This window comes from Asterias amurensis, chromosome 2 (assembly GCF_032118995.1).
Source record: "Asterias amurensis chromosome 2, ASM3211899v1".
In the NCBI taxonomy this organism is placed as follows: domain Eukaryota; kingdom Metazoa; phylum Echinodermata; class Asteroidea; order Forcipulatida; family Asteriidae; genus Asterias; species Asterias amurensis.
This window is the reverse complement of record NC_092649.1, coordinates 27,142,064-27,160,134: the sequence shown is the minus strand read 5'-3', so window position 1 is coordinate 27,160,134 and position 18,071 is coordinate 27,142,064. Positions and strand designations below refer to the sequence as shown.

Sequence of the window (18,071 nt, the reverse complement as noted above, 5' to 3'; positions counted from 1 at the left end):
TTACCCTTTCACAGACTGCGTGGTTAGTTTGAAGCTGACAGTGGAAACATTCTTCTGGACCGAGTGGCTGTTGGATTTAAAGAAAAATACAATAATTATCATTCATTACTCTCAAACATATATACTGATCAGACTAAAACTGAACTTAGTTGAAATTGTTGTTAGTTAACTTATGCTTACAAAGCGATGATATTTCTTTTCCGTGTTTTCCTAATAGCATGTTTATTTTTTATTTTTTATTTAACCAAATACAAAACCACAAGGGAAACTGACTTCATTGTGTAATTTTTTAATGGTTTTGGGTTGAAACAGTTTTTTTTTAATGTAAACAATACAAAAATGTAAATAAACACCTTGAATTGTTATTTTGTTTTAAAGTCAGTGTTGACACAGTGGCGGTTGATCGTCTAAAATAGTGTGAGAAACGGCTCCCTCTCAAGTGAAGTAGTTTTCGAGAAAGAAGTAATTTTACATGAATTTGATTTCGAGACCTCAGGTTTAGAATTTGAGGTCTCGAAATCAAGCATCAGAAAGCACACAACTTCGTTTGACAAGGGTGTTTTTTCTTTCATTATTATCTCACAACTTCGACAACCGATTGAGCTCAAATTTTCACAGGTTTGTTACTTTATGCATATGTTGAGATACCTTAACTGTGAAGGCTACAATTTTTGACAATTATCAATAGTGTCTAGTGTCTTTAAGATCACATACAGCTGGTGACTATATATTGATATTGGAAACTATTGTTTTAACTGTTTTGGTATATCTGGGTATAAAAATAGGTATTGTCATCTCACACCTGCATGTGTGTATACTGTTGATAATTTTTTTGAACGTTTCTCTTACGTTTATCAGTTTGTCCTTTTTTAGTAATGTCAGAGTTCAGTGACCACGGCCAATCGCCTGCTGGCATCTTAGGAATTTTGTTTTAAGGTGTGGCAAGACCATTATTTCTGTACGCAGGTACCTGGGCCGGGTGCCGGTATTTCTATAGCATTTCTGTTTCTGGTTCCGTTTGGTTAAGTTCGCCGTATCCGTAGTCAACTCCAGCTAGTTTTTCATTGCCGATTTCGTAAGTATTATATTTCTTCATTAATGTCACTTATTTCAAATGTATTTCAAATGGTTATTGAAAAATTACCTCCTTTTTCTTTCAATGATTTGGGCCATTTGGAGGTATTTTCAGGTCCGAAAGCTGTTCTGTATATATTATTTTTTGGTACGCAAAGGTTTTATGGGTCCACTGGCAAAGCTGTTTTATTTTTCAAATTCCTATTTTTGGACCCAACATATTTGTTTCTTAAATTACTTTGATTATCCTGTGTGTATTTCCCCATCCCCCAGTTTTCGTTTTATACTGCAATATGCCGCCGTAAAGCCCCCCAAAACCTCTACACATCACCGTTACGTCTCATCACGGTGTTGAAGTGATTTTTCCCGGTAACAATTTGTATTAAAGTGTAAATTTAGTAAGTACATCGTTTATTGTCGAATTGGCACAAAGTAGATTTTGTTCAAGCCTTTAATAATTGCTTTCCTTAATCTTTCTGGAGACATTCGATTGCTCATTTTCTTAATACCCTTCTTGTATTTTTGATTTGATTATTGAGTAATTATGTATTCACATTATTATTTATCTATTTCATTATCTTATATTTTAGTTGAGTTATAAAATCAACTATACCGGGTTTACACAACTTGTCTACCGACTGTTTTTTTCTTCATTGTTTGTATGAACACGTTGACAGGTATAAATAGATAGCATCATATCGACAAAGTTGCAGTCTATATGTGATTATATGTTTTTTTATGAAGAGGGGGTGTGATGGGGGGGGGGGGGGTAATGGAGGCAAGAGGATATGTGTTTTGCCATCATTCAGTATCCAAGCATTATCATTTTTAAAATTACCCAATTTGGATTTGTGCCAATAACAGTTTAATCAACCGTTACATGTTACTACACAAAGAAAATCAAATCAAGAATAAACTGACATGGTGTTTTGGAACTGTTCCAAATTTAACTCCATTCCAACTCAGATCAGTTATATTTCATTTTAACATAATGTCTGTTAAAATTGACCACGCCCTTTGACTCTAAAATTTAACTTTAGAGTCAAAGGGCGTGAAGAAGAAACAATAGAATGAAGAAGAAACAATAGAAAGATGAAGGACAATAAGAAGTAGCAAGAGAGACAGGGGGAGAGTCAAAGAAAACAAAAGAAAGAAAGAAAAGTGGACCTTTTGTTATAATTCCTAGGAAGGTTCGTTCCCAGAAAGCAGCTTAACCTTGGTTTGGTAATCGTTTAACGCATGGACAAAATTGAACAGCAAATAATGTTACGGTGAATGACATTTGAACAAAGGAAACATGCGTGGGGTAAGTTGTGATCTAAGTGCCGGCATCGTGTCTTTAAAGGCACTGGACGCGAATAGTTTAAAATTGTCACAGACAATTTATTCTCACTTGGTGTATCCCAACATATGCACAAAATAACAAACCTGTTAAAATTTGAACTCGATTAGTAATCGAAATTGCAAGAGAATAATGGAAGAAATTACACCCTTGTTGCATTACTTTGTGTGCTTTCAGATGCATAATGAAAGGCCTCAGCTGAGGTATTTTATTATTTGAGTGAGAAATTACTTCTTTCTCAAAAACTATACCGCCACTTCAGAGGGAGCTGTTTCACACAAACAACAGCTCTCCATTGCTCGTCACCAAGTCAGATTTTCTGCTTACAATTAGTTTGAGTAATTACCAATAGTGTCCAGTGCCTTTAAGAACTGAATTAAAAGTCTTCCATTGCCTTACCTTGAAGACCCGTCGATCCCAAGACTTGGGTCTGTCCTTTGGCGCTCTCCTTTCAAAAGGTGGGGCAGACACAAATGTGATGTAGCGAACTATTCTATCTTTTCTTGCACTCTATAAAGAAACATAAACAACATAAAGTAACATTAATTAAAACTGATTATTCAGTATTTTTTCTGAAATTCTGCAATAAAAATTCAAATCATGAACCGAAATACAGAAATACGCAATGTGTTTACAGAGAAAGGTTTCTAATGGGAATTATTTCACATTCCCTTTGACTATTCTTTTCGGCAACAGAGCTAACGTCCCTGGAGAACTGTACTTTAGGTATCAGAACAATTCTCTTCAAGACTTCAGGCATATAGAAAGACAATTGTTTTTAAGTTGTGAACACGCCGAATACTGTCGTTTTTAAACGGTTTCTAACCTATCAATTTCGTAGTATGCAGTGCCGAGTATGCAGTGCTAACACACATCGGTGTATGGGTAAAAACCTAAATTAAAATTATAATTAAAGTTAAAATTAAATTTAATATTCTTTATCCCCGATGCAAATTAAACATCTATTACATGTTTATAACCACTGAAAGCAGCTGTGATATACATTACAGTCTGTAGTACAATGTAGTATATTTGTTTTTTTCCAATTCGGAAGGTGGATATGAAATATTTATAAGGAAGCATCTTCTAAGTTGAATATCATTTGAATCTTGCATGTTGCAACCGAAATAAAACATCTCAAATTAAACCAACCGGCTCATTATGCTTATGGATTGTGATTTCATTATTTTCTTGTAAGGATTAACTGCCGAGTTTTTCACTTACGAGATAACGCAATGTATCAACAACCAATATACCAATGTTTACAAGGTCTCTTAAAGGCAGTGGACACTATTGGTAATTACCCAAAATAATTGTTAATTATAAAACCTTTCTTGATTAAGAGTAATGGTGAGAGATTGATAGTATAAAATATTGTGAGAAACGGCTGCCGCTTTTTAAGTGACGTAGACTTCGAGAAAGAAGTAATTTTACATGAATTTGATTTCGAGACCTCAGATTTAGAATTTGAGGTCTCGAAATCAAGCATCTGAAGCACACAACTTTGTTTGACAAGGGTGTTTTTTCTTTTATTGTTATCTCGCAACTTCGACGCCCGATTGAGCTCAAATTTTCACAGGTTTGTTATTTTATGTATTTGTTGAGATACATTAAGTGAGAAGACTAGTCTTTGACAATTACCAATAGTGTCCACTGCCTTTAAAAGCATAGAATCAGACCCAGGACAGGGGACAACACAACCATAACGGCCATTGTCACCTACTATTCACGGGCAGACGTAAATATTTGCCCGAAATGAGAAAAGGGAACAATACCTCATCTGATAAAAGTGTCAAATTCAGGAAACACACGGGCTTAGAAGTCTATGTGTATATAAGCATAATTGATACTAGCGCGTTACCTAGCATTGTCTGTATACCACTCAGCTTCAATTGTTTGGCGCGGGTATCTGCTAAAATATATTTTAACGGTTAAAGATGCTATGTCAGTTTTTTTTGGCCGATTTGACCCACAAATTTTGATTTAAAATGCAATAGATATTTTGATGGGGGTCGAGAAAGTTACAAGTTTTCATTTGAGCCATTGCTCGAAAGAATCCGCCAATTATTAGTAGCAGTGAAATAAAGTGCTCAAAATTAGTTTTTGTCGGGATCCCGACAATAAATCACGTGACCAATTCTTATGTGTTTATAAGATACGTTTTAAAATTTTGTCATGGTTCCTGACCATTACATACAAAATTTCGTCAGAGCGGGTGATACTCTTTGAAATACCATTCACTCAAAAAAATCTATTTTTTAATGTTTGGGGCCAAAAATCTGACAGAGCATCTTTTAAGGACATTGTGTTTTTTTGTCCTACAAAAAGTACATAGACCCTTTAAGACTACACGCTCTGTAAACATATTTCTTTTATACAGTATTAAGAATAGATACTGTTTCAATGCCCCCCCCCCTCCCCTTTTTATCATAAGGGTCATCACGGTCAAGAATTGATATTGAATATCTACAGTGAGTTTTTTTGTCGAGTAAATGTGTCTATATACGCCAGAACAAACAACCGGGTGAAACTCCATGCTGTTTTGTAACTACGTGACTTTTCCGAATGTACGCTTCGAGTGAACAGGTTCATGAACTTGTTCCAGGTATGAATGTAGGCCAGGTTGCCTCAATGTATACATACTTATTCAAACCAAATTTGTTTTGTTGTTGTTATGCTCTAGAGATATCCAGGGTCATGGCTGCAAGCTGTTTGAATTGTTATCCACACACTAACACTAGCACACAAATACAACTTGACCTACATACATAAACGCAATTCAATTTAAAAGATAAGCATACTTTATGCTTTGTAAACCAATGGGATGAGTCTGGCTAGTTTTGACTGTTGTTCAGTTTTTGAACCATATTTTTTTTTTACAAAGGTCTACAAATATTAACCATTCAATGACGTTAATGTCGCGCAGCCACCAATTTTTTTTTTACTGTAATACTACAGAATTGCCATCCTTAAAAAAAATCCAGATTTTATTTTCGTTAGGATTTCCCTTTTTGAATCGATTTAGAAGAAAACAAATTCCCAACTGAAACGCACTACGACAATGGCACTTTCGATGTTCAGTAAAACAAAATTGCTTGCCGGCACTGGATTTTGTTTTTGTTAATGAAACTTTATATCAAAGAGGATTCAACAATTAATCTTCTGGTCTTTGCTTTACACATCATGTTTATTGTTAATGAGTCATACCGTTTAAAGTGACACGTTGCCTTGGATCGGACGAGTTGGTCTATAAAAAGCGTTAGCAACCGTTTGTTATGAAATGCATATGGTTATAGAAAGATGTTTTAAAAGTAGAATATAATGATCCACACAAGTATCACTCAAAATTGCACGGTTTTCCATTTACGTCGCAAACTAACACGATCGGCCATTTATGGGAGTCAAAAATTTGACTCCCATAAATGGCCGACCGTGTTAGTCGACGAGGTAAAAAGAAAAACACGCAATTTCGAGAGCATATTTGTGTGGATCATTGTATTGTTCTTTTACGACACCTTTCTTATATGCATTTTATAACAAACGGTTACAAAACGATTTTCAAAGACCAACTCGACCGATCCAAGGCAACGTGTTCCTTTAAGACACACTGTCAAGGGAGCAGCATAAGAATAAACCACTGCAGAAGCAGAACAAGTTTACACTGTTTGAATGCAGGCTCGTTTAATATGAGTTCAATCAGAGTTCTTGGGCCCTTGGTCCCAACATTGCTCAGCCGAGATGAAATCCAAATTGTTTTAACTATCTTCAGGGTCAGGCCCCCTGATGCAACGAATAGAGTCGATTCGAGTTCTGATTTTTGTTTGGCTTACCATAATCGACGGGTGAATGGCTGGGAACCTCTGCACATCATTGAACGATGTCCGGCATATTCCTTGCGCTATCATCTGAACAATTGTAGCTCGACTTGCTGCACCTTGTCGCAGTAGCACTGGAATAAAAAGAACCGAAAACAATGGTCAGAAATATTTCATTATTACCACATTTCAGAAAAGGAGACAATGCGTTAGGCCTGGAGGTGAACAGCCTTTATTTGTACTGTAGGGAGCCTGCAGCCGATTTCAAGAAACGCTAGGATTAATTCTAGTTAAGGTGAATAAAAACTCGCTCACACATAAAGACACTGGACACTATAAATTGGTTATTGTCAAAGAAAAGTCTTTTCACTTGGTGTTTCTCAACAAACCTGTGAAAATTTGAGCTCAATTGGTTGTCGAAGGTGCGAGATAATAATGAAAGAAAAAACATCCTTGTCTTGTGTGCGTTTAGATGGTTGATTTCGAGACCTCAAATTCTAAACTTGAAGTCTCGAAATAAAATTCGTGGAAAATTACTTGTTTCTCGAAAACTACGTTACTTCAGCGGGAGCCGTTTCTCACAATGTTTTATACCATCAATCTCTCCCCATTACTTGTTACCAAGTAAGGTTTTATGCTATTATATTGAGTCATTACATATAGTGTACACTGCCTTTAAGATGGCTTCAATGCGTCCTAAGGTCTATGGATAAAAACTTAATTCGTCCTAAGACCTAAGATTAATCCTAAGTTTGGAACAGTTTTGTGAAATCGACAAAGCAGGTTCTCGCCGTTGCCTAAAATCGGTGAGATATTACAAAGCGTCGAACATGATTTTTTAACTGAACTCCAACGGTATAACAAAAAAAACCGCAAAATCATGAGCAACAGTTGCTGAGTTAAAATGTCTATTTTTTCCCCCACCGCTGCTGTTAACAGGGTAGCAATAAAAAGTGTTATAAACAAAAAGTTGTTTTTTAATTTGTGGTGATTATTACCTTCTATTTCGGGTAGTTCTGGAGCATCGTAAAGTCCCACGATGTGGTCCGTCATCGAGCACGGTGCCTTGGGCGAGTCCGTCTTGTTCCTGGCATGATGGCGACCCCGGTGCGGCTGTTTGTGGAGATGGAGGTGTACTTGGTTCCTTCGTTTGATGTGATGAGGTGGAAGCAGAGGGTGAGTTGATACACGGGCATTCCCGGCAATCGGGAGGGATGATGTGGTATGGGCCGTCTTGGCTCGCTGCTGGGTGCTTTGACCCAACGGAGGGAACAAGGCACCCGTGTTTTGTTCCATGTCTGGGTGGTGGTGGTTAGCGTCCATGCGGGTTCGTTAAACCATTTCTTCCTCCATGGTTAAACCGCCTGACGCCATTAGCAAACGGCTCTTGAAGGTTCTTTCACTAAATCATAATAAGAGCCACGAATACAGCAACCAAACTTGAGTTTGATGCCAACTTCGACAGAGAAAATAATGTTGTGACCCCTCACCAATAATCGTCAATTGTTAATATTTTCCAACAGGTCTTCCATAACAGTGTCTATTTCCTCACATGCCGATTTCTCAAATCACTTCACTGCCTTCATATAGTCGAGTACTCTGCAGCGATTTTTGTCAATTGCGATGAAAAAAAAACCCCCGAAAAACAGGAGCTAGGTTTCCAAGCCGTGTACGCCAGTACACTCACTAACAGATTAGTGCATTCATTCCACGTTGCTTCTTAAATATATCCAAGGCAAATCCATTGATACACCGGTGAAATATTTCTGCAATTCAAGTCAATCTTCATCGTTGCTGCTGGCTAGTCAAGTATTTTGATCCATTCATGCACAGTTTGCCGGTAAATTTAACCCCAAAATGAACTTGCTTCCTTGCGGGATGCGCAATTGAAGTCCCCACCATAAGACGTTGTGTGTGTGTGCAATTACCTTGCCCGTATAAATAAGTTGGTATACATTTCAGTCAATTGATACATTCAGTTATTTACCGTTTCATTAATCCGTCTGTTTACCAAATAACCAACCAGCGTTAAGACCTGTATACGATGGCCATCAACATTCGATCCGTTGGTGCATTGTGTGTGACTTACGGGTTTTGTTGTGATGATACCAGCTCTTAGTCGTTGCGTGGATTGAGTTTGGGGTTCGATCGGTGTTGTCTGGCTGGCCATGTGACTTCAAAAGGCAAAAGGCACGGCTTCCTGGGGGGTTACGTCGGTGGTTGAATCAAGAAGCTTTGTCTGCAAAGAAAAAAACATACAGATACTAACTTTTAAAGTATTGTTAAGAGACAAGAGAACGCTCACTATAATTTTCTAAAAGTATCATCCGGAGAAATGATTTCGTGTGAGTTAATTTATTGGCAATCGTAAATAGCAGATTTGAGAGATGCATTATTTATTGGTTGAATAGCCGCAGTCAGGATACTGTTTAAATTTTCATTATCATCGATTACCTCTCTGAAGTACTCGCAAAGATTTGTTTAATTTCCTCTTGCCAATAGTAGTTTATAATCATTCACAGGACAAAACCTGTCACAAAAAGTTGTATCCGTCAAGCATTATACATTTCCTCTAACATAATAACATTCACAAATCCAAGCAAAAAAACAACATCGATTAACTATCTAAAGTACTTGCAAAGATTTGTTTAATTTCCTCTTGCCAACAGTAGTTTGTAACCATTCACAGGACAAAACCTGTCACAAAAAGTTGTATCCATCACAACTATTATAAATTTCCTCTAACATAATAATATTCACAAATCCAAGCAAACAAACAACATCGATTAACTATCTAAAGTACTTGCAAAGATTTGTTTAACTTCCTCTTGCCAACAGTAGTTTATAACCATTCACAGGACAAAACCTGTCACAAACAGTTGTATCCATCAGGCATTATAAATTATCTCTCACATAACAATATTCACAAATCCAAGCAAACAAACAACATCGATTAAAGGCAGTGGACACTATTGGTAATTACTGAAAATAATTATTAGTATAAAACCTTACTTGGTAACGAGTAATGTGGATAGATTGGTGGTATCAAACATTGTGAGAAACAGCTCCCTCTGAAGTGCCATATAGTTTTCGAGAAAGAAGTAATTTTCAACGAATTTGATTTCGAGACCTCAAATTTAAAACTTGAGGTCTCGAAATCAACCATCTAAACGCACACAACTTCGTGTGACAAGTGTGATTTTTTCTTTCATAATTATCTCGCAACTTTGATGACCGTTTTAGCTCAAATTTTCACAGGTTTGTTATTTTATGCATATGTTGAGATACACCAACTGTGAAGGCTAGTCTTTGACAATTACCAATAGTGTCCACTGCCTTTAAAGTATTCCAACAAATTGATAAATTAATAAAGGTTTCAGGTTTATCTTGGGTGGATATGATATCAGTTCCCACGTAGCATGATGATAAACAACATAGCACCTGAACAATTCAAGCACAAGATTAATTGCCACAAAATGGCTGAACGGAGATGCGATATGATTATTTTGTTATGTCCCTGATTGGCATGCCATTTCCACAAGCACATTAACCTCCGATTTAACCCTATGCATTTTTATCAATAATTCCCAACAAAGGAGACAACAAAAGAGACAAATCGAACTCATACCGATCCAAAAGTCTACCACCAGCGAGTGTTGTATGCACACGCATGCAGGAGCTCACGGCGTCCCGTTGTTAAGGGGGTTGCTAACGATAAAACGTGACGGGTCACACGCGATGGCTTGGGGCCGGGTTGAAGTGTTTTGTGCAGGCTTTTGAAGGTAGAAGTTCATAATCGAAGTGAACCCTGATAACCTAACGTTTGGACCCAAACGTCGTTTACAGAAGGCAGAAGTTCACTTTTCTTTGTGTGTGGTAAAAAAAAAAAATGAATGAATGAATGAAAAAAATACACTGGACACTGGTTTTGTTTTTGCTGTAATTGTCAGAGACCAGTATTCTCACTAGGTGTATCTCAACATCTGCATTAAATAACAAACCTGTGAACTGATGGATATAAATAAAAAACTGTCGCACAAGTTTTGTGTTTCCAGATGAGCTTTCTTTAATTAAATTAAAATATTTTAGTGAGAAATTACCTCTTTCTCAAAAACTGTACGTTATTTGAGAGGGAGCCGTTTTCTCACAATGTTTTATACTATCAACAGCTCTCCCCGTGCTCGTTACGAAGTAAGTTTTATGCTAATAATTATTTTGAGTAATTACCAATAGTGTCCACTGCCTTTAAAGACCCTGAGCACTATTGGTAATTGTGAAAGACTAGTCTTTACAGTTGGTGTATCTCAACATATTTATAAAATAACAAACCTGAGGAAATTTAAGCTCAATCGGTCGTCGAAGTTGTAAGATATTAATGAAAGAAAAAACACCCTTGTCGCACCATGGTCACATGAAGTTATGTGCTTTCAGATGCTTGATTTCGACACCTCAAATTCTAAATCTGAGGTCTCGAAATCAAATTCATAGAAAATTACTTCTTTCTCAAAAACTACTCCACTTCAGAGGGAGCTGTTTCTCACAATGTTTTATACTATCAACCTCTCCCTAAATTACAAAGTAAGGTTTTATGCTAATAATTATTTTGGGTAATTACCAATAGTGTCCACTGCCTTTAACGCTATAACTGAACTGAAAGAGGGGGTGCATCATCAAATGAAACTATATTATAACTAATTATGTGGACCCAAAGTCCTTTATAATTTAGCTTGAAAGAGGGCGGGCTGTACGCCACTGGGAACATTTCTAGGGATATGTTTACCGTTGGCTGTTGTTATACTCGATATGGTGCTGTACTTTTTTTTGAGGTTTTTATGAAATAAATAAAGATTTTACGCACCGGTGACACAGTTATAATTGTCAATCCGTACAATTAAAAAACAGTCTACATTTCGGACACTGCCCCCTTTCAGACATCTATACTGGGTGCGTTCGTTTAGCTTCCCTGGGTCGAGAGTGCAAGGAACAATTCACGGGCGGGATGACGGGAAGGAGGCACGGGTTAGATTTGGGACGGGGATAGGAGATAGGGGCACAAAGTGGTTTGTCTGTTGGACGGGGGAACAGCAAAAATAGAAATGACGGGGAAAATGAACAGGGCTGGGGTAGGGATTGAACAAAATTAAAAGGGACTATCATGATATAGGACATGGGAAAGGACAATATTAAACTGAATGGGGGGAAATCAAGCCCATGAAACGGGAAAGAACCACAAACGGGACCCGCTCGAAACTTGAAAATATTAGTTATGGGCAAACAGTGGCAAGCAAAGAACAATGCCAATGCACGGGATCGCGGGGACGGGAGGCGCGGAGGCGTGGGTTAGATATGGGACGGGATAGGGAAGGGGCACACGGTGGGACAGGTGGTTGGGAAAAAATGAACGGGGCTGGTAAGGGGGAAAAAGAAAAGGGACTTGAAAACGATACAGGACAGGAAAATAATAAACTGAACGGGAACAAAATAAACGAAACGGGATATCTATGGGGACCCGCTGGAAACTGGAAAATATGGATGGGATCGACAATGCCGAAACGGAAAAAAGATGGACAAGTGTACGATTTCACAAAGCACAAAGATTCGTCTTAGCTTAGGATGGGTGGTTTGCCACAGTGATTTGTATTGTGACCCTGACAAGCCACTTTAGCCCTCCCTGTACACAACGCTACACTTGCAGCATTTTTACGTAGAGTTTTCTAGCATCCCGCTAGTCCATTGGAATACGCTTGACGTAAGCACATAATTCCCTGCTTCCACAAGCGCTGGTTCTTTGCTTACGGTAAGCAGAGCCATGAAATTGGGCCCGTTGTTCAGTCGTGTCAGTATAGAGTATGGTATAACAGCTGAGCATAATACAAGTAAAACCATGGTAAAACTGATGGTCGGGTCCTTGATCCTGTGGCCTGAATACAATACAACTAACAACGAAATTTGTGCATAATTGGTTTGCGGTAACACCATTGTGTGTGTCTACTTGCCATGTAGAGTTTGTTCCTTTGCTAGACTTCTTAAAGAACTGTGTCATGCTTTCAAACTGTTTACCTTGGCGAAAGGTATAGAAAATCGGCTGTGACTACTTGGCATTATAGGATCGTTGTTAACTGCACTACGGAGTGAGTTCTTAAATTCCTGAGGTCTCAACATTTCAAATAGCTTGCTAGACTCGGTAAACCATAGCGCAAGGAACACTGCTCTATGAGTAGACTGAGACTTGTCTTTAAGCTTGTCCAGTGATAAGACACCGCGTCCATCATGTATACTGATCGAGACGCAGGTTGGAGCTGGTTCATACTTCTCGGAGCACATCTTGCTTTCTTCCTGTGGGAAGGTTTGTGCAAAGGCCTTGGTGTTATGATACCCACCCTGACGGAACAGTTTGATACCGAAACGTGGAAGGTAGGGTTGTCAGTTGGACTGATGCTGGCTGCAAGGGGACTGTCAGGTAGGCCTATTGATCCATAATCACACATTGATTGGCATAAAGGAACATTACGATTTGATAAAGTAAAGGTATAATACGGTTACCATGTAATGATAATCTCTAGTCTGATGATGAGTGGGGGTGGTTCTGAAAAAAAAACCGTTGGTTTCAACTCGACGTTTCAATCAGTATGCTCCGATCGTCTTCATCGTCTCTCACAGAACCACCCCAAATATCATGACACGATGTTACCGCAAACCTTTACTATATCGTATTTCCACCATGCAAAGTTTCAAATCCTATTCATAACGATTTGATTTTTGCTAACAAAATTTAATCACAAACGGTTACAAACGCTTTTCATAGACCAACTCGCCCGATCCAAGGGAACGTGTCCCTTTAAGGGGGGGGGGGGGGGGGCATGTAAAGTTGGATGGACCAACTGATCTATGTTACTACACACACAAAAACCCGGGCAATTAAATAGTTTTGCTTTGACTTACTCTGTAGACTATTTTAATGGCCTACAAACATGAAACCATACGTTGGCCTACAAACATAAAAACCATACGTTGCCCATTAAAAAAAAATTACAAAAAATGGGATCCAATTATTTTATACCATTGGCATTTTTCTATTGGATTTTTTCCCTCGAGTTAGGACCGTAAGAGGAACCCACTCCTATTAAATAAAACGTGTTTATGTTTTGTACATCTCTATTGTGCACTAGTACGGAACTGTTATTGTAATGGTTGCAGGTTTGTTGCTCGGTCCGCTCGAGCGGAGGTGGAACCACCGGCACATAGCTACAGTGTCTGGTCTTGCGGCTTCCTTTGGTGTACTACTAGCCTGTATGACAAACAACGTTGTGCAGTTTGGAGTTTGTTTAGTGTTGCTCACAGGTAAGCAAGCAAGAGTATTATTCGCTCCAGACTTGTTCGACGAGACGACCCAGACTTTAGAACATGATAACTTTGTAACGAGCAATGTAGAGCTGTTGATAGTATAACAAATTGTGAGAAACAGCTCCCTCTGAAGTAATGTAGTTTTTGAGAAAGAGGTAATTCATAGAATGTCAGGCCTGAAGCCTTTTTTCGTGCATTATGAAAGCACACAAAGTTGTGTTACAAGGGTGTTTTTTCTTTCATTTTTCTCTTGCAACTTCGACAACAAATTGAGTTCAAATTTTCACATGTTTGCTGAGATACACAAAGGGAGAAGACTGGTCTTTGAAAACTACCAATACTACAGTGTCCAGTGTCTTAATAACAAAACAAACCAGCAAAACTGTTGGATACGTCGAGACGTTAAAGATATGTGAGAAGACTGGGCCCAATTTTATGGCTCTGCTTACCGCCGAACTCTGTGCTTATGATCACGATTCCCCGCTTACGTGCAAGCGCCCTGGGGCCAATTTCATAGAGCTGCTTAAGCAAAAAATTTTGCTTAAGCAAAATAATCCATGCTTAGTAAAATCAGAATACCGGCCAAGACTCCACTCAATTGTTATGCTAAGTAAACAATAGCTCAATACCAGTCGCAAGCAATGTATATGGCATGAAATTTTGGGCAGTAACATGTGTAAAATAAGCAAGCTATTTTCATGCTTAACCAACTTTTTTGCTTAAGTAGCTCTATGAAATTGGCCCCAGCTGTGCTTACGATCACGATTCCCCGCTTACGTGCAAGCGCCGAATTTCTGCGCTAGCCTTGTAAGCCTAGAATGCGTAGTACGGGGAGTACGCACGCGAAGAAGCGAAAATTCGCCGCTAACCCGTGAAATACGCTTGCCGTAAGCACAAAATTCCCTGCTTCCGTAAGCGCCGATTCTGTGCTCACGGTAAGCAGAGCCATGAAATTGGGTCCAGGTCTTTAACAGTTACCAAAGGTGTTCAGTGCCTTTAAACATCGTTGAGAAAAGGAACAATGATCACATTTAAAAAAAAACTAATTGTTACAGGTACTGCAACTGGTCTGCTTTTAAACACGGCAGTGGTTCTACTTGGGGTATATTTTGACCGTCTTTACGCCATGGCAAACGGCATCGCCTGTGCTGGCGCGTCGGTCGGTATTCTGGTCTCAGCTCCGGCCACCCAGTTCATTCTCGACGTCTACGGCTGGAGAGGTTGTCTACTCTTACTGGGCGGAGTTTGTCTTCATTTGGGTGTAGTCGGTGCCCTGTTTCGGCCCGGTTCATCATCAACTGCACCCACAGACCCCTGTCAGTACAAACTGGTGGAGTCTGATGAAGAACGTTCCACTCAAAGTGCCCTCACATCCGGAGAATCCAAAGAAAGTTGTACTACAGTCTCCAGCCATCTTGTATCCAAAATCATCGCAGCCACGGATGCGGATTTATTTTGCAACTTCTCTTTTGTAGTATTGATCATCTGCTTCTGCAATATATGTGTTGTCATCATCGTCTGGGTGGTGTTTACCGTCCCGCACGTACTCGTGAAAGGCCTGACCCCATACCAGGCCTCCCTGGTCGCCGGTGCCGGGGCTGTTGGCATTTTAACGGGCCAGCTTGGTCACGGTCTCTTGGTGGACAAGGAAATCCTCGGAGCCAGACCCATGCTGTATATTTCTCATGTCTTGATGGCTGCGGCGTTCCTGCTGGATCCTCTCCTCCACGGACTGTGGCCTCTTGTTGCAGGGAACTTCGCTTTTGGTGTAGGGTTTGGTATAACGTTCCCGTTGAGTTTCACTATGCTTCGGGCTTTAGTGGGCCCGGCCAGGATGAGTAATGCAGTGGGATGGGCGGAAGCTGCAGGCGGTATCATGAGAATAGCTGCCACTTTTTTAACAGGTAGGTCAATTATTAAAAATATTAAACTATGATGAACATGAGTGTGTATCCCAAAACAGGAATGCTGTACATTTTAAGAACATGAAATTGTTCATGAAATGTAACTTGTACATTTTAAGAACATGAATTTTTTCATGAAATGTAACTTGTACATTTTATGTACATGAAATTGTTTAAATGTAACTTATACAGTGGCTTTTTATTCAGTGCACATATATCCATTACTCAGTGATGATCGTGATGTCGAGTTCACCAAACTCTTCCAAATACGTAGGAAGCATTGAACACATCCAAACTTAGGAGGGGTTACTCGTCCTAACTCGAGTTAGGATTAATCCTAGCGTTTCGTGAAATCGCTGTGACATCATACAGTATTTCCTGGCAATGTATGTAGGAGTAGCGTTCCAACAATTGTTTATGGTCATCATAATACCCAAACAAAACCTATTATATTCACTAAAAACATTTTAAGTAGGATTTGAAACTTTGCATGGTGGAAATACGATATAGAAAGGTTTGCGGTAACAATGACACATAATGAGTTGGGGTGGTTCTGAAAAGAACCGTTGGTTTCAACTCGACGTTTCGATCAGTATGCTCTGATCGTCTTCTGGAGAAAGCTAATAACAATATTATGTTTTCTTTGATAGGATGGCTCTACGATACAACGGGAAGTTACGACACGTCGTATTTAGTGATTGGCTCGTTACCCGTAGTTGTCATTGCTGCTTTACTGTTAGAAGACGTCAACAACATGATTTGTGCTCGAAAACGGATGGACGGCTCCGAGTGAAACTATTTGTGTGCTTGTATGCCACATCAATTGTCGGCGTGGAGGAATTACAAGTACGACTCAATTAACAATTCTATTATTTATTTAAAGCAATCGCACAACATCGGTATAACAGTATCGAGTCCAAAAGCCAACACTTCGTGTATCACAACTTATTTATAAAATAACAAACCTGTGGAAATTTAGGCTCAACCGGTCATCGGAGTCGGGAGATAATAACGGGAAATCCACCCTTGTTTCCGCACGTTTCGCCGTGTCATGACATGATTGTGTTTACGATAAATCCGTTATTCTCGATATCGAGAATTGGTAATTTTTTTAATTGTTTCTCAAAAAGTAAAGCATTTAATGAAATAATATTTCAACGGAAGTCTTTCACCATTACCTTCTGTAAACCCTCAGTTATTTATAAATCTGTGAACTTTTAATGTTTGTTCTGTTCAGAAAGTGTCCAATGGCTTAAAAGACTGAAAACAAAGTTGAAGTTGATAAGAAAGACTTTTCTCATGTTCATTTATCTTTGTTAATCTTTTTCGGTATCTTATAATTGTATATCTATATAGGGATGGCCTAATATACAAACCTAGTTGGTTGTTTATGGTTTATTTATTTATTTTAAAAATGTTATCGCAGTATACTGCTGAGGATTGAGTTACCGACTTTGTACACAAAGGATGCTGGCAGAGTGTTGTCCTGCCCCGTCTAACCAAACCACTTTCAGAATACAGACAAGTTTACCCAAACCTACTACATAAAGTGTTCTACCACCCATGAAGAACGTTTACCTTCGTTGTGACACCGAAAACAAGCAGTGTAACTTTTATCGGTATACGTCCCAATTGGAAATAAATAAAAGTATATGTCAAATCATAGACAAAATGACCCATTGTTGTCCTTTCTCTAGGTCCAATCTACAACTTTCAATGCTTGTGACGATTATCAACAAAATGTTTCTGAAGTTAGTACAAAACAAAAGCAAAAGCATTTTGCCCTTTATAGGCCAATTAACTGTATTTCCCAGATAGATACCTACTACTTTATTTGTTTTTTACGATTTCGGCCATTGGAAATCATTCCAATCGAAATCAGGGTTTTTTTCGACCGCGGGGAGACCGGGCGGCGGCAGGCCAGCGTTTTCGCTTTGTATTCTAATTTGGGACTGTTGCCGACATTCATAACGGGAACATTGCCGTGCTTTTGTGACTTGTTTTTTCTGTTTTTGAAGCCATTTTTAACGTAAAATTTCAGTTGCACCGATTTTTTTTCATATACATAACGACAGATATGCTCCTCGTTTCAATTCACTGGTACATTATTTTGGTTGAGACTTTTCAGACTAAAAGGCCGAACATGACCGAATTCCAGAAGCCCTTTTGACTAATTAAATATTCACAAAGAGTTCACGCACGAAAAACGATGAATAATTTGCAGATAAAAGGAAAGGAATTAGAATGGGTGGCAATCATATGCCCCTTTGTAAGCCATTGTGCTGTCTCCGTGTTCTGCTCAAGCTTCATTGTATTTTGAATACAAAGAGACCCAAACTGCACTTTTCCGACTATATGGCTACACCTTTAAGGGAACCATTTTCTCTAAATTGGAGGAGCAAAATAATCGTTTCTGTTTGCCCACCACTGAAGATACAAATCTCCAGCCTCATTTCAAACGGTGGCAAACGTCATTGTGTTTGACACCCCTCCAGCAGTACGAATTCAAAGACGTCCAACTACATTACATTTCAATATGGGTATTTTTGTACCGTGTGTCTCAAAAAAAAAGCAATACACTTTTGAAATGGC

At 38.8% G+C, this 18,071-nt stretch overlaps 2 protein-coding genes across 3 annotated transcripts in view; one reads left to right on the top strand and one right to left on the bottom strand.

Moving 5' to 3' along the window:
• The window catches only part of LOC139954484 (uncharacterized), a 46,732-nt gene extending 38,294 nt beyond the window's left edge, over positions 1–8,438 (bottom strand). Inside the window, exons 1-4 of one of the 2 annotated variants that reach the window (XM_071954299.1) lie at positions 7,230–8,438; positions 6,247–6,365; positions 2,816–2,926; positions 5–67 (exon numbers count right to left, since the gene is read on the bottom strand). In XM_071954299.1, coding sequence (XP_071810400.1) covers positions 5–67; positions 2,816–2,926; positions 6,247–6,365; positions 7,230–7,554 — 618 coding nt within the window. In that variant the 5' untranslated portion in view covers positions 7,555–8,438. The remainder of the gene's footprint in view (positions 1–4; positions 68–2,815; positions 2,927–6,246; positions 6,366–7,229) is intronic. The other variant, XM_071954300.1, reaches the window with a different exon arrangement.
• Positions 8,439–12,262: 3,824 nt separating this feature from the next.
• Positions 12,263–17,097, top strand: LOC139954391 (monocarboxylate transporter 2-like). Its single transcript, XM_071954163.1, has 4 exons — positions 12,263–12,691; positions 13,429–13,572; positions 14,631–15,479; positions 16,130–17,097. The coding sequence occupies exons 1-4, from the start codon at positions 12,502–12,504 to the stop codon at positions 16,270–16,272; spliced, it is 1,326 nt and encodes a 441-aa protein (XP_071810264.1). The 5' UTR covers positions 12,263–12,501; the 3' UTR covers positions 16,273–17,097.
• Positions 17,098–18,071: the final 974 nt, after the last annotated feature.